We start from the raw sequence: 15,844 nt of genomic DNA on the forward strand, positions 1-15,844 counted from the left end.
GCATTCGATATAAATAAAAGTAACTTTCTACAGTACTTACAAGTAACAGAGACAATAAAGAAAACCACTCCACTAGACTTAACTACGTTACAACCTCCAGAACTGGCTATATATATGAAAAAAATCTCAACAAAATCAAAAAAACTCTCAAAAATATACAGAGCGCTTTCGAACACTAACTGTAATTACTTACCAATCGCGAAGTGGGAGGCCGAACTCTCAATCACCCCGAGCACTGATTTCTGGGCAGAAATTTGTTGTAATACTTTTAAGATGACAAAAAACACAAACCTTCAGCTAATTCAATACAAGGTCCTCCACAGATCCCACATTACCCAACAGAAAATGCATAAAATGGGCTTCTCAGCAACAGACATCTGCTCTCAGTGCACCCAGAATACAGCGGATTCCTATTTACATGCCTTATGGCTTTGCTCCCCAGTTCAACACTTTTGGATTCTAATCACTGAAAAACTGTCCTCCATTTTGGACTACAGAATTCCTTTATCTCCAAATCTTTGTTTGATTGGAGACCTGACAATGCTTCAACCTCCAGCAAACCAATCACAATCAATCCTTGCGGCACTAGCCATAGCAAAAAAAAACAATATTACTAAATTGGAAAGACAAAAAATCCTTAAACATAAACCAATGGCAAAATCTCCTCACAGAATTTATTTCCATGGAAAAGATGTCTGCTCTCAGAAAACAAAAAAAATAACGTGCTTTGAGGAGCGTTGGACTCCTTTTTTAATCGCATTAAATCTAAATTTTTAAAAGCCTGATGATCTAGCCTGCAAGCGACTGCCAGCACCACTCTTTACTAACGCACTAGCCCAACTGTAGGCCGGGGCCGCCTTGGGCCTCTGGGGTGGTCTTGGTCAGGATGGCTGGGGTGGGTTGCCGGGGTGCCTTGTTGCCTCAGCGCGGGTGTGCATTCCTTCTGGGTGTTCACGGGGTCCCGGGGCTGTTTGATTTGGCGCCGTTGCCCCTTGCATGCGCATCTGGTTGGTCTCTGGGGCTGGGGCCCTGCGTGCTCCCCTGCCGCTCCTTCCCCTTGCTCCCTGTCCCCCTGTCTCGTCCTCCCCCCCTCCTCCTCCTTTGCTCTTGCGCCCGCCATCCTGTGGGGTTGGGTTTGGGGGGCTCCCGTTGGCCTGGGGCGCTGGTGGGGGGGCTGTGGCTCCCGCCTGGGGGACGGGCGGTGCCGTGCCGGGTGGGTTGGCTGGGGGGTGGTCTCGTTGGGGGGCCTGGGGTGGTGGGGTCCTTGGCTCCGGTCCGGGGGGATCCGGGGTGGGGGTAGCTTTGGGGGTGGCTGCTGCCCGGGGTCGGCGATTGCCTCCTGGGTTGCTGGGTGGCGGGGTGTGGCTGTGGGTTGCTCCGTCGGCCCTTGCGGGTCCTTGGCTTGGCTCCCTGAGGCGCACCCTTGCTAGGGATGTCGCTTGCGCGACGAGCTAGGCGGGGCCCCCTCGGGGGCTTTTTGTACGACCGCAATGGCCGGGGTGTGGACGTTATGGCTAGGGGGTGGGGTGAGGGGTGCTATGGGGCCTCCCCGGGGGTCGTATTGGGCGGGTGTGCGGGGGCGCGGCGCGTGGTTCCTGGCCCGGTGGATCCGCGTTGGGATTGGCTGGTCTGCTGGCTGGGTGCACCGGGCGCCGTGGGCGCGATTCCGGGGCGGGGGTGCCCCGGGGGCGGATCCTTGGGCTACGTGTCCGGGGGGGTGCTCTCCGGCCATCTGCCCGGGGACCGGCCGCGGCTCGTGGCGGCGCTGCGCAGCCTTGGGCGGGGCGGGGCTGGTGGCCTTGGGCCCGCTGTTGTTTGGGGTGTGCTGGCGTCGGGGGGGTGTCTCGTGCCGGTGCGTGGGTCGTCGGGGATTGCCTCCGTGGGGGGGGGGGGGCTCTATTGGCGCCGTTGGTGTGGGGGGGCGGTTCCGGGCTGGGGGTGCTTCGGTACTCTGGCTTGCCGGTCCGTGGCTGGCGGGATGGCCCTGCTTGGCGGTGGATGGCGTCCTCTCTCGTCGGGGGGGCCGGGGCCGCCTCCCGGTGGAGAGTGTTGTATCGTGGCGCCGGGTGGGCCTGTGCTGGCCCTGGTGCGGGCATGGGCCTCCCCCCTGCTCGGCCGCTCCCCTTGGTGGCGGGGTGGCGTTGCTCCGGGCCGGCGGGCGGCGGGGGTCGCCCCCTGGGGTGCCGGGGGATGTTGTTGGTGCCTGGCTGTGCCCGGGGGTGGGGGGTGTCGCCGTGCTCCGCGGGGCCGGCGCGGTCTGGGGGGTGCCGTGGGGGGGGGTCTCCGGCTGTGCTGTTCCGGGGCCCGCAGTGCCACTTGCCCGTCTGCGCCATCTACCCTCTCGCGTGGCCCGCCACGCGGACGGGCCCGGCTCACACTGGACAGGCCTCCTACATGTTCACTTCACCCCACTCCCAGCTGGTCTGGCTCACTCACAAAATGCACCACACACCAATACCCAACCCTTGGGGGGCTGGATGGTGGGGCTGGGGGTGGAGGGGGCCGCCACCTGTGTTACTATGTAGTGGCGTGGGGGCGGCCCTCCCACCTCTAGTTGCCCTACTAATCCCTCCAATTTTAATCGCATCTCAACATGTCACCCCCCGGAGGGTGTATCATCTTTTACACCCTCCGGCCTATTACACCACATACACATAAATCCACAGAGGCTGGAGGGGGAGCACCGCTCCCCTCCATCCCCCTTCTTTTAATTACACCCCATACATTCACCAAACACACACATTCACACAGGGGATCGGGAAGTGCCTCTCCATTGGGGAATGGAGAGGCACCATAAGAGGGTGGTGGGTTGGTACACATATTTGGGCCTCTCCGGTGGGGGCCTGGCCCCTCTGTTGGTGGCTGGGCCACTGCATAGAGCAAAAGCACATCAAGATGGTGCGGTCGGGCGTGGCGGTGGGTCTCGGGGGGGCTTTGCCGGGGTCTCTCCTTGCGGGGTCTTTCCGGGCTGTGTCGGCCGGGTGGGGCGCGGGGGTGCCTCTCCCCCTTGGGTGTGGCTTGGTGCTTGCTTTGTCTCCTGGTGGCCTTGGGGGCGGGCCCCGCGGTGTGCGGGCCCGGGGCGGCCTGCCTCGCCGGTTTGGGGGGTGGGTGTGCTGGGGGGGTGCTGGTGTCCTCGCCGGGGTTGGGGCGGGGTTGCTTGGCGCCTCGGGGTGATGCTGTTTACTGGGGGGCGGCGCTAGCTGTTCCGGTGGTGGAGGTTGCTGTCGGCCGCCTGGTGGGTCTATCCTGCCGTTTGCGGACTGGTGGGTGGGTCCGGGGCATCTTTGGCGGGGTGCCTCCGTCCCCGCGGTGGGGATCGCCGGTTGCTCGCGGGCCGGCGGGGGGCGCTGCTCCGTGGCTGGCGCTGTCCGGGGGGCGGCGGGCCCTGGGCTGCTGGCCGTGGGCTGTCCGGGGCTGTGCGGTCCTGCTGGGCCGTGGCCGGGTCCCGGGCGGGGGTGGGGGATGCGTCCCGGGGGGCTTGGCCCGGGGGCTTGCCCTTGGGGGGTCCTGGTCCCGGGGGGTGCTCCTGGGGCCCGGGGTGCTTGGCCTGCTGGCCGGGCCGGTCCTGGCGGGGGTCTTTCGGGGCGGGTGGCGCGTGCCGCGCCCTTGCGTACCTACTGGTGCGGCCCCTGCTTGGGCAGTGCCCCGTGAGGTAGGGTGTCGGGGGCCGGAATAGGGGGCCACATCCCGGCGGGGCGGTCTGGCTTGGCCCTTGGAGGGGGCCCTGGCTTTAAAAAAAAAAAAAAAGAACTGAAGCTCGTGGCGCGGGCGGCATCAGTGAAGGGTGATCTGGGGCGCCGTGGGGGGCTAGGTTGGGGTGCCTGGGGGCCGGCGGGGAGACTCCCAGCGGCCCCCTGGTGCCTTATGCGGCTTGGGGTGTGGTCGTCCTCCCTGGGCGGGCTGCTCCTGGTGCTGCATCCGTTCCGGGTCCTTCTGGCCTGGGGTCGGGCCCCTGCTGGCTCTGGGCTCGCCGGCGGGTGCCCACTGGCTGCCTGTTCGGCGCGGTTCTGGTCGTCTGCTGGGTGTGGGCTTCGGCTCCTCCGCTGGGGCCTCGGGCAGGGAGTTCTCTGGGCCCTCCCCTCGGGGGGTTAGGCGCGGGGGTGGGGTGGGGGGGTGGGGGGGTCGATGGGGTGGGGGGTCTGGGGGTTGGGGGTGGGATCGGTGGCGTGGTGCGCTGGGTCCTTGGCTCCTTGGGGCTTTCTCGGGTGTGTATGGGGGGGCGATGGCTGCCTCTCGGCTTGGGATCTTGGGGGCGTTCGGGGGACTGCTTGGCCGTGGGGTGGTCGCCGGGGGCCCTTAGGCTGCCTGCTCTTGCTGCTGGCCTGACTGCTTCTTCGGGCCCGGGGGCGGCTCTTGGGTTTTGCAGTGGCGGTACTTGGAAATACATTTGTCATGGATGCACTGGCCTTGGGCTGTGGGATAACACTCATACTGGGCTCAACCTTAGACACGTTGTTCCCAAATACCTGTTTTATGGAATTTCCACTCACCTCTTCCTCTGTTCACAGCCACCACCATTATTCCTAAACCACACACTGGTCACCAAACTGGCTTGACAACACAACAATAAACACAATATACACAACCACAATTTCACATCGCATCACTTAAAACTATTCCTCACCCATTCCATATCCTATCTTGTATCCCTCTTCCCTGCTAACTTCCCCACCCCCCTCCAACCCCTCACCTTGGTGTAACACTGCCCTCTCTTTTTTACATCCTCCCTTTAATAAAGTATTTCTTACCCTTCCCTAGGGAGGGCTGGTGACGGTCACAATTATGCAATGAAATAAATAAATTTATTTAATTGCAATAATAAAATATGCATTGCTGTCAAAAGATTGCACTTCTTGTAGTGTTAACCTTCGAAAGCATGTGCAGACAAGGTAAAAAAAAAAAAAAAAAAAAAAGAAAAAAAATAACTTAAAAAACTCAAAATTTATAAATTATCAGGCTATGTATAGCTTCATTTTTTAACTAAAACTGAGAAACTTATGTTACGTTTAATCTGATTGGTCGACCATGATGTGATGCATTTGATTGTTGTCTGGTCATTTCATTTTTTGTTGTTTCATAATGTCCGATGATCATTTTAAAACAACAACAAAAAAAAAAGAATTTACTTAGTAATGTTTGGGTGTAGAAATGCATCAAATTACTTTACTTACTAAAATTTTACTAAGTAAAATTACTGATTTAGAAAGATACTCAAAAATGTACAAGTACCCATAAAAGCAACTCAATTACAGTAACGTGAGTACTTGTAATCCTTTACTTTCACTTCTGGTGAAAGCTAAATTTGAATTTTATCAGAAGACTAAAACTCTAAGTTTAACCTGAAAAAGAACAAGACATGTTCTTTCTTCTCTCTTTGCATGCTGGCCATGTTTCCCTCTGCCTAGACTTTTCCAGCTGACCCAATCTCTTCACAATTTGTTTTTGTAGGTGCTATTAGTTTCCACGCATGACAGAGTTTCTTGTCACTCAAGCTGACATCTTCCTTTTTAAGACCAGGGAAGTGGGATATGTCAGCCATGCTGACGGCAGCAGGGAGAAATTGTCAGGCAGAATGGTTGTAGAAATTTATGGTCTCTCTAATGCGTTGCGATGCGGCTGTGGACAATTTAGCATTGATTCAGTGACACACTGTAATCAATTATAGTCTCATGTCACTACAGAAAGCAGCACGCTGACTTCTCTGCTCTGCTTCCCCCTTTTGCCAAGTGTTGGTAAATGTCTTTTTTTTGACTGACACCACATGTTGTGGAGAAGCAATGAGAACATGAAAATAGGCTACATTTAAATCTAGTAAGAAAACAACAACAAATGAACAAAGCCCTTTTTGAATTTAATGTATACACTGGAAAACAAAAGACACATTTTATGCATTGTTCGACAAGATAAAAGACTATGCATATTGAAAAAACAGAAAAAAGTTGTTTTGTTGCATTATCATGTAATACTCTGTTCTAAATTACTGTAGCATTCAATGCCAAAGGGTCTACAGCAGGGGTGGCAACTTCATTTTAGTTCAGGGGCCAAATTTGGACAGTTTCATCTTTGGTGGGCCACAGATTTTAGGCAGAAAAACAAACAATTTCAACATAAATGTGCCCCAGTTTCCATTTCCAGTCTCTGCAGGATCTTCATTTAAATTTGAATTTGTGACAAATTCTGTTTTAGTTTGGGGAAATTTTCTGGAATGATTTAGGATCAAGGATGGAGACCAGCATGTATCTAAAACATCAGCCAAAGGTTTTAAAGAGTAACTAAATCCCTGCTTTTTCCTGCTCTGCCACTAGAGGGGAAATTAAAAAAAAATGCCTTGATTATGGGCGGGGCTCCTGGAGCAGTTAAGACACACCCAGTCTATACTATAAAATCTCCAGTGAACAATCTATGCGATGTTAACTAGCTACTCATTACTCAATATACCTCTATTCACTCTTCTCTTAATCCAACCTGCTCACCACATATTGTATAGCCCACAGGTGCTAGTTTTTATAAAAGGGGCGGGGCTACCAGTGCTTGTTTGTGAAGCATGATGGTCCCAAAACTTCACATGATCTTGTTCTCAGCCAGTCACTCTGACGTTTTACAACACTATATGCCAAATTGAAATAGTTTGACTAAAATGTTGAAAGTTGGACCAGGAACAATCCACAGCGCTACCCAAATATATTTGTATTCAGCAGAAAAAAAGTTTTTGGGGGTTTAGTTACTCTTTAAAGATGTGAATACAAATATTTGCTGAACATTTTGATCTTCTATGTATATATATATATATATATATATATACAGTATATACTGGTACACACATTTGTGACAGGGATTTTGAAAACATTACATCTCACAGAAATCCTATTTATGTGGTCATCTAATTGGCTGAAAACAAAGAAAAAGTGCTCTTTGATGAAGCAAATACCATAAAAATGTATGACTGTTTAGACTGTTTCTTGCCGTCAAAGGACTGCTTGCTTCATCAGAAATGAGCTTTTATGTTCAAAGACAAAAATGAATCAATGATTGAGATGAAACTCGTGCATCATATTGGCATCAATAAAACAAAAAAAAAACAACCTGGACCTTGGAGCTCTGTGAAAATCAAACCTGGGTTATGGGAGAACTGCTGTAATCATTTGGTCGAGGGATTATGAGAAACAATAACTCAAAGCAAGCCTTTGATCAAACATGTGGATGAAAAACTGTCCTTGGTTCTATGACAACATCACCCTTGTGTCTCATAACTCTTTCAATAATACTGAGGATGGTGATTTGATATTGATTAGGTTTCATGAGAGCCCGATGTTCGTCTGGCTTATTGTCCAATAGGGCAGCGTGAAGGTTTGTCCTCCCTTGAGTCCTGAGCACTGTACTATAAGTTGTATTATTCCGTTATAGCTCTGAGTGTTGAACAAAGCTGATGATTCAGGCACTACATTGTCTGCCTTCTCATGAAGCAATTATGTCTCTCGACCCTATGGATAAAGGCAAATCCCACCTATAGTTCAGGCTCTAGCTTTCTGTGTTCTTTTTTGTTTTGGCTCTGCAGAAGTTCAATAAAGGTCCAATGGGCCAAAAGAGAAAGAGATTTAAAAGATTCATGCAGCTTTTAACTGTTATGAAGAAACTTCTCCAGCTCAAAACTGTGAGAATGATTTTGGTTCCAGGTAAATACCTGTGCATCCCCAGTAATGAGGCAAATCTTTCCACATTCACTTTCAGGTGCTGATTGAGGCGACAGTTTCTAGAGAGCGGCGAGGCTACATTGCCATTGATGACATCATGGTGCTCAACTATCCCTGCTGTAAGTGCCACTTCTGTCAATGGGTGAAATTACAGGATCAGTGTTGAGTGAGAGATTTCTGAGGATGGGGGAAGTACATAAAAATTAAAAAGGATGAAGATCACTGCAGCATGTCCTCGGGCATCTTGTTATGACAGCAATGCTATTAACGCACTGGGACAATTTGCCCCAGAGCACAATTTAGGCGCTGAAAGTGTTTTGGTAATCAGTAAAACTTTAAATCCTCTCTCTGAAGTCAGATATACTTCCTGGGTATGCAGAACAGCTTTCAAGCAAAAAGGGACTTTACACCAAAGGGGGATTATTCCATTGACAGCCACAAATGGAAATTGTGTGAAATTCCCATTTTCAGGAATAAACTCCATGCAGCAGTCAGGTTTTCATGTCAGTGCGGGACATGAACTGTGTTGTCAGCCTCCCGGGGCCCCTCCTGTGAAACATATTCCCTCAGACCTTAGAGCTTAATACCTGGACGGAGTCTCTCACTGTCACTTTAGGCCCACTGCTGAACACAAGGGCCCTTGTCAGCTCACTGTGCATTTAACACCCATGGTTGACACTGCTTTCAACTGCCTTACATACCTGACACTGACTCAAAGGACATGTTCCTCTTTAGAGAATATCTGTTATCTCACTATTAATATTTATTCACTACCCCCAAAGTTATCACAGGAGTTTAGAGTCTAGTTGCAATGGACGTTTCAGAGATGTTAAAGGAACAGTGTTGGTAAGACTAGAACCCCTTTCTGTAAGCATACCACCCAGTCTGCCACCCTGTTACTCTCGACACGGCAGATGGCATTTTCTGGATGCTCCCACTGTGGCCATTAAATGATTAAAACTCTCATCAAGACCCGAGTATGCATTACTAAGTGGCACATGGCCAACCAGCATTACTTGGCAGCATGTAATGTGGAGTAAACTGTAAATAGAAAACATTAGTTAGGTAAAATTAAGCTCCTCTCTGCTCGTTTTTTTAATTTATTTTTTGTAACTTTTGCTGCAGTCTCTTGCGTCTTTGTCTTTGACTCTGAAACCACAATGTAGTGTTGCAATCCAATAAAATATTTACCACGCTAACGAGTCCTGGGGATAAGATCTGACACATTTAACTGTATAACACCAAAGCTCTTCCCAACTCTGGGGGCTTTTTTCTTTTCTATTCATGCACATTCTGTTGTTTGTTTGCTGTATATTTGGCTTCCAGGCATGAATTATGAATTAGCTTGAGGCTGGAAAGTCACTGAAAGGGAAGATGGCCACATTCAGAGCTCAAATGCATGTACTTACAATAAACAAATGAGACAAAGCAAATGCCGACTCCCCACAGGATTGTACAAAACTCTTCAAGAGATGAGCGGGCCACACACATTTGCTTTCTGTTTTTCGGACGTCTTCACCCGTCAGTCGCCACACAGTGACATTCTCTCTTGTCCCTATCCCATTTTGAAGAGATTTCAGTCAGTTGCTGTTTGCATTTACGCTGTGATTTGGCTCCACAGGGGTTCGATTTCCCCTTGCTGTACTGTTATTAACAAAGTTGGGTTAGATCGTTCCTCCCACACACTGACTCATCTAAAGCTTCGCACAGCATCCTGGGACTTTATTAGCAGAAAATGTGAATAGCTCACTCTGACGTTTCTTATACAAAATCACTCCTACGTTCGACAAACAAAATTGATTGCACTATTTCGAGTTTTGGTAACTGACTTGAACGCGTTTGCTTTCAACCGCAGATGGATGTACCAAATTAGCTTTCCTGCTCATGCCAGTAGTAGGCGACCTCGGACCTTGGGAGCCTAATCTGGATAAACTTGCAAAACTTTAAGGTGGTACACATTACTGACAAAGGTGCAGTACTTGTGTTTTTATTGGAATCGTTAACCATCATTAACCTTCTATTCATAGCAGGTCTAGGAATTGAAGCAAAAGTAGTCGCACTGTAGTGAAGTTTGAAGAAACTTTGTGTTTGGGAAAGAACGTGAACTCTATAACGCAGACAGTGGCCATGTTTACATGGGAGCTTTAATTCCTCTTTAAAGCAGAATAAAAGTTAATTCCTCTTTAACCTGACCTTGTAAACACATAATTTCTAATGCTAATTTAATTCTGAAATAAAGTTAATTCCAAATTAGGTGGCTGGTTTATTCCGTTTTTGATTCCGAATTAGATAATTCCTCTTTCTTGTAAACACTTAAACTGAACAGGCTTCATCAGATGGCTGGCGCTAGGACCCGAAGGTGGAGTCAATGCGTCCTTGTACTGCATTCACAGACTGTAATATCACCAGTTTATCATTTTACTTGTTGTTAGAGCTACTATCTTTACCAGGGAGCAACTATTTATACCTGGTGATTGTTTTCCAGAGTTTTACTGGGCTTTATTTACCAGTGATTAGCTCCTATCTTCATTCCACTCCGCGGTCCAAACTGAAACAGTGTGTTACTGTCGATCTGCTGCTTCAAAACTACAATCAAAATAAAGGTGAAAACAGTTCTCATGTGTGGTGTTCTGTGTTACAGCCGACAATAAAAGGCTTGTTGTGTGTTTCTCCCGATAGACGTGATACGTCACATTCTCCCCCTGTCCAATCAGAGCCTTCCCAACTCCCAGTCCTAAAGCGGAATTATCTAAAGCGGAACAAACCGGTTTTCCATGTAAACCTCAGTTCGGAAATTACTATTTCCATGTAAACACGAAGCAGAACACTTTAATTCCGAATGATTTAATTTGGAATAAATCATTCCGAATTAAAAAACATCATGTAACCGTGGCCAGCATCACCTATAGGTAAGAATTTTTAAACAGATGAAGAAACTCTAAATGAGTGGACCATTGAGGCCAAAATGAAAAAAACTGTTGTTGTTGTTGTTGTTGTTGTCGATTACTATTAAACAAGTTGTTTTTAAGGGTTTTAGAACAAATTTTTTAAGTGTTTAGACTGCGACTGCAGCTATAGGAGCTATACTCTTCCAAACTCTGAAATTAACAAAATCTAAAGATTCTGGAAACTTATTATGTAATGATATAACTGCTATTCTCACACTAAGTCATTGTTGAGATACATTTTCTCTACTGAAAACACGACTCCAAGAGGAAACCATGATAAAACCGTGTGTGATTCCAGAGTCTGGTATTGATGATGGAGAACATGTAAAGCAATCCTTTGGTCTTACAGGGTTTCTCACTGACTGTCTCTTTAGATAAGGCACCCCATTTCTCCAGGCTTGGAGATGAGGAAATCAACGCTGGGCAAAATGTCACTTTCCAGTGTGTTGCTGCAGGACGAGCGTCAGAGGCAGAGAAGTTTCTTCTGGAGGTCAGTGCCTAAATCATAAAACCTCAGGGGGGGACATGTGCAATGCATATTTGTTGTATTTTGACCTTCAGTGCTTTTAGCAATTTAAAGGCAAGGTTTTGGTGCAAAACATTCACCTTTTTAGTAAATTTTTTTATTTTTTTTAGAAATTAGCTGAAATCATTATCAGATCACTAAAATAGGGCTTGCATAAACAGACCTTTTTAAGTTTAATTATTTTGCATATTAATCTTTTGTTTAGCCTTCCCATGCAAATATCTTTCATCCTTTTGTGAGCGTGTTTACTGCATTACTAATTTCCTACATATCTTTAAAAGGTCATTTTTTAAAGGAAAAGCTGGACCACAGCATGCATAGCTCAGAGTAACCAATTATTTATTCATTTATGAGCAAAATAACGAAAGTCCAAAACTTTGATTCTGTTATCGAGACTAATAGAAGCCCCTCCCCCCAGACACAAACATCAGTTTAAATGCAGATTTACCCCCAATAACTCTTTCTATGTAATGTCTGTGCTGAAAAACAAATAGTTAAAACAAAACAAGCTGTGCCGTCTATGAAGGCCTTGATGCCTCTTAAGTGCAGTGGCTTTGAAAAGTTGTATATGGGAGCACATTTTCTGTTTTTTTTAATTACAGTGTAATGGTTCTAATAAATGTTTTCTTCATCTCGCACAGTCTGTTCTTCCAGCAAAGTTTGACATTTCACACAATATTGAAAATAAAAAACCCTGCATGCCCCTAAAAGGAAAAATCAGATGCGTTTGTCTTTTTGAAGCCATGATTTAATGATTAATAATCTCAGAGTTACTGTGTTTGTTGATGATTTTACTGATGATTTTAATTGATTTTACTGATGATTTTAATTGATTTTACTGATGATTTTAAATGTTCTTATTGATTTTAAACAGTTGAATGTTTTATCATGTAAGGCACATTGAGTTGCCTTGATTATGAAATGCGCTATACAAATAAATTTGCCTTGCCTTACTGTATGTTGACCCGAGCAGATTGTAGTGCAGTGTGAGATTTAATTCATTGAAAAGTCTCTATTCAGGCCTCTCCAGATTCTGCACAACTCTTCCAAACAGGAGGATAAAGAAAAAGGTTTTGCACTTAGTTTACAAAACCACATGTAGTCATAATGTAATACCCCAATTTCCACTGGATGCGACTCCGCTCGTTACGTCTCTGCCGCGTCACCAGAGCTGATAGGTTTCCACTTTAGTCTATGTGTTAATGTGGTACGTGTCTGCCCCTTCCCAGCTTCAGCAGTCCGGTGCCCTCCACCAAATATACGCAGGAATTCTGTTTCTGGCGGACAACGGAGCACGACGCATCAATCAGCACAGAGCAAATGAAGATAAACAGGAAGTTAAGCACGTACTCCGCAAAAAAATATCGGGTTACTTTTCAAAATAAATCACTTCAGATTATATTTCAAGTAATTACATCACCAAAATGTCATAATGTGTAAAAACAAAATCACCTCCACTATATTGTTTCCTGTCATACTGTAACTGTACTGTAAACAGCAGCAACTATGATTTAGCTCATGTTTTACTGGTGCAGTTTTATCTGATCTCTGTTGGCTGTTGCTAAAAAATGTGGCTATGACAAATCCAGAGAGTCCAACCTTCTTGTTCTCCTTCGTTAGGAACACTGGCCTGTTTATCTGTTTATTGTTGCGTTTATAACACATACCTTTAACGATTATATAAATATCGAGAGAACTCCTCTGTCTCGTGACGTCACAGTCGTCCAACCGGAGAGCACCGTGGTGCACTCCAAACGCAGCCGGTGGGAAGTACCGGATGGCGGACAGAGGTGAAAAACCGGATCGGTGCCGCGGCGCAGCGGAGACGTATCCAGTGGAAACCCAGATGTATGTATGTTTAGTCCTCCTGCCTTATTTTGCATTCAGTCCATTTGGGAGTGTTGTTGATGAAACTTTTGACAACAATCATTAGTCCACTCGGATTCTCACGCCATCCAGCATTAATGTAATGAGCTCAGCCCACTTTTGTTCTTCACCACAGTAGCTGCAGCAGATTTGCCTCCTTGACTCAGTTAACTTTTCAAAGGGACATCAGTCATACAGTTTGTGTTACTTCTTGTCTGGAAAGAAGTTCATAAGGAGTTTATGATTATGTTTTACCCTGTGGTATCACAGGAGTTCAATAGGATGCAATTGTTAGAAAGTGCTTGTTGTTCTTAAATCTCAGAAGGAGCCCAGGTGGCCAAATAATCCCCCAATGCTCTCCCTCCTATTTTAATACTGATATGCTTTGTTAAAATTATAGTTGATGGATATGGTTTTTGGTTTTTTTCAAAGCGTGTCCACTGTTTTACACAGTAAAGTGTCGTGAGAACATAAAATGCAGAGGGATTTTGCTTTGACAACAGCTGCTCAGAGTTTTAGTGCAGACGGAACAATGAGAGAAAAGCCTCACAGTGCAGGTGCAAGGTGGTCAGTTTAATCCATTGTTATTTCATTGTTTCTCGCCTCCATCCAATTTCTGTTAATTACTTTTTTACTTGCAAACAACCAAACATGGAACTGGAACACACATCTCCACATCGCGTTTTTTGAACCTTTTCTGCTTATTTTGAAGCCTGAACAAAAACCTCTGTATCCCACGTGTAGTGGTCCTCGAGTGGTTAAATGTTTGATTTATTGACAGCGCACGCTCAGGACGACAGAGTTAGGAGATAGGCTTCATTAGGAAGCAGCACTCGTGACATCTTTTACAGTGATAACCTAAATTAATTGAACAAGTTGCAGTCTGTTTTTAATAAAGTCAACCCGTTTGTCATCATTGTTATTAAATCACTCTGAGTCATTGTAATTGAATCAAATACGACTGGATGCTGTTTTTTTTTTTTTTAATTACAAACCCCTAATAAAAAGTTACCCAGATAACTGTCATAGCCAGGGACTGCATACAAACAATATTTATTTATTTTTTTGTTCTGTATAGTGTCATGGAGGCTGAAGGCTTACACAACTGAATCAGATCAAAATGCTGGGTACATCTTAAAATGAAACGTGCACAGATGAAGTACCTGTTAGTTGTTTTCCTGCGTTCACACCGAATGCGTCTTCTGCGGCACCGGACGCATCTGCCATACGAAACGTACCGCAGGGTCAAAAATTGTCTCCTTTTGCTTCATACGCGCGTTTGAAGCGAAGCCCCGCCCACCAGCGACACATCCAACTCGGTGAGTTTCACTGCCTGGTGAAGCGAGCAGCTGCGCTCCTTTTTCTCCTCTCAAAAACATAAACCACCAGTGAAAAAAGCCGGTGTGATTAGCGGCTAATGCTATCCTAGCTCAGTGCTACAGAGAGAACTTTTACCTGCTACTACCACCTCATCGCTGATTCTCCTCCATGCCTAATCCTTCCTAGTGCGGTCCCGGTTCTAAAGGCCGTGTCATACAGCTCCAGGTGGTCACACACAGCTTCTACTTCATGGTTGAATGGGTGAAAAGACCGGTGTTCGTGTTGACGGCCTGACGTCATCGTCAACTAAGACTCTGGATTTCGTCATGCGAAACAGTCGCAGGAGTTCAATATTTTCAACTCTTGCGAATGTGCGGATATGCGTAAAACGCGTTGACATGCGGATCGGAACGCACCGGCGCACAGGAAAGACTTTGCATCTGGGACGCATCTATCCATTGACTTTGTATGTAATCTGGACGTACGTACATTTTGTGATGCATCTGGTGTGAATGCAGCATTAGGGTATCAAATAATTGACAGAGGACTACAAAGAAATCAATAGCATAATTAAAAGTAAAAGAGATTTAAAATTTCATCAGATGAACCAAAAGATTTTTAAAAATCATCAATAGTTTCTGCTTTATTCAACATTGTCTGAAGAGGTATAGAAAGATTTGGCCACTTGTGATCAGAGAGATGAAGTATGAATGGATTATGTTTAAGAACTTGGTATTATGAATGTAACAACCTGACCTTGACTCCATCTATAGATTACCACTAGAAGGATTAAAAAAGGGTTTGTATATCTCATTTTGTGTGTTGGTTAAATTTAGGTTATGAAAAACTAATCGGGTGCTACACATGATGACATAAGACCTGTGTTCTGATTCTGTCCTTTTTGCTTTTCAGAGACACAATGGCGATATATTAACAATGGCATCGATCAAACACCTGAGCCATCGACGCTTCATAGTGTCCTTCCAGCTCGATAACATTCAGCGAAGTAACCAGGACCTTTATCGCTGCGTCACTCAGTCCTCCAGGGGCTCCGGGGTCTCAAACTTCGCTGAACTTGTGGTCAAAGGTAAATGTTGTTTTTGAAAAAGATCTCTGATGTTCTGTGATGGTGATGTACATTATTTTCATTCTGCCTCGCCAATTTAAAGTATTCCTGCTGCTTTTATGACAACCTAAATCTAAAGCTGCTGCACATGATTATTTATTCATCAGATAAATCCATAGTGTAGGTTATCATAAAAAGAGATGTAAAAGGTTGAAATTGCCGCTCGGAAGTTTCTTTTTAACGTTCACTGTTTATTGATATTGTCAGAAAAGTTTTGTGAATTGCACTGTGGGATGTGACGTCTAGAGATGGATATATAGAGGTGTCTTTACTTTGTTCTGATATCATGGGGAATATCGGGAACAAGCTATAGAGCACACACAAGAAATCACAGTAAGAATTAAGTAAAAACACTTATATGAATCCA

General features: G+C 46.2%; 1 protein-coding gene across 4 annotated transcripts in view; it reads left to right on the forward strand.

Annotated features, from left to right (window-relative positions):
- The window catches only part of ptprub (protein tyrosine phosphatase receptor type Ub), a 223,150-nt gene that overhangs the window by 130,900 nt on the left and 76,406 nt on the right, over positions 1–15,844 (forward strand). For all 4 annotated transcript variants that reach the window (XM_028470131.1, XM_028470132.1, XM_028470133.1 and 1 more), the window contains exons 4-6: positions 7,729–7,810; positions 11,014–11,129; positions 15,264–15,438. In XM_028470131.1, coding sequence (XP_028325932.1) covers positions 7,729–7,810; positions 11,014–11,129; positions 15,264–15,438 — 373 coding nt within the window. The remainder of the gene's footprint in view (positions 1–7,728; positions 7,811–11,013; positions 11,130–15,263; positions 15,439–15,844) is intronic.

This window comes from Gouania willdenowi, chromosome 16 (assembly GCF_900634775.1).
Source record: "Gouania willdenowi chromosome 16, fGouWil2.1, whole genome shotgun sequence".
NCBI lineage: Eukaryota > Metazoa > Chordata > Actinopteri > Blenniiformes > Gobiesocidae > Gouania > Gouania willdenowi.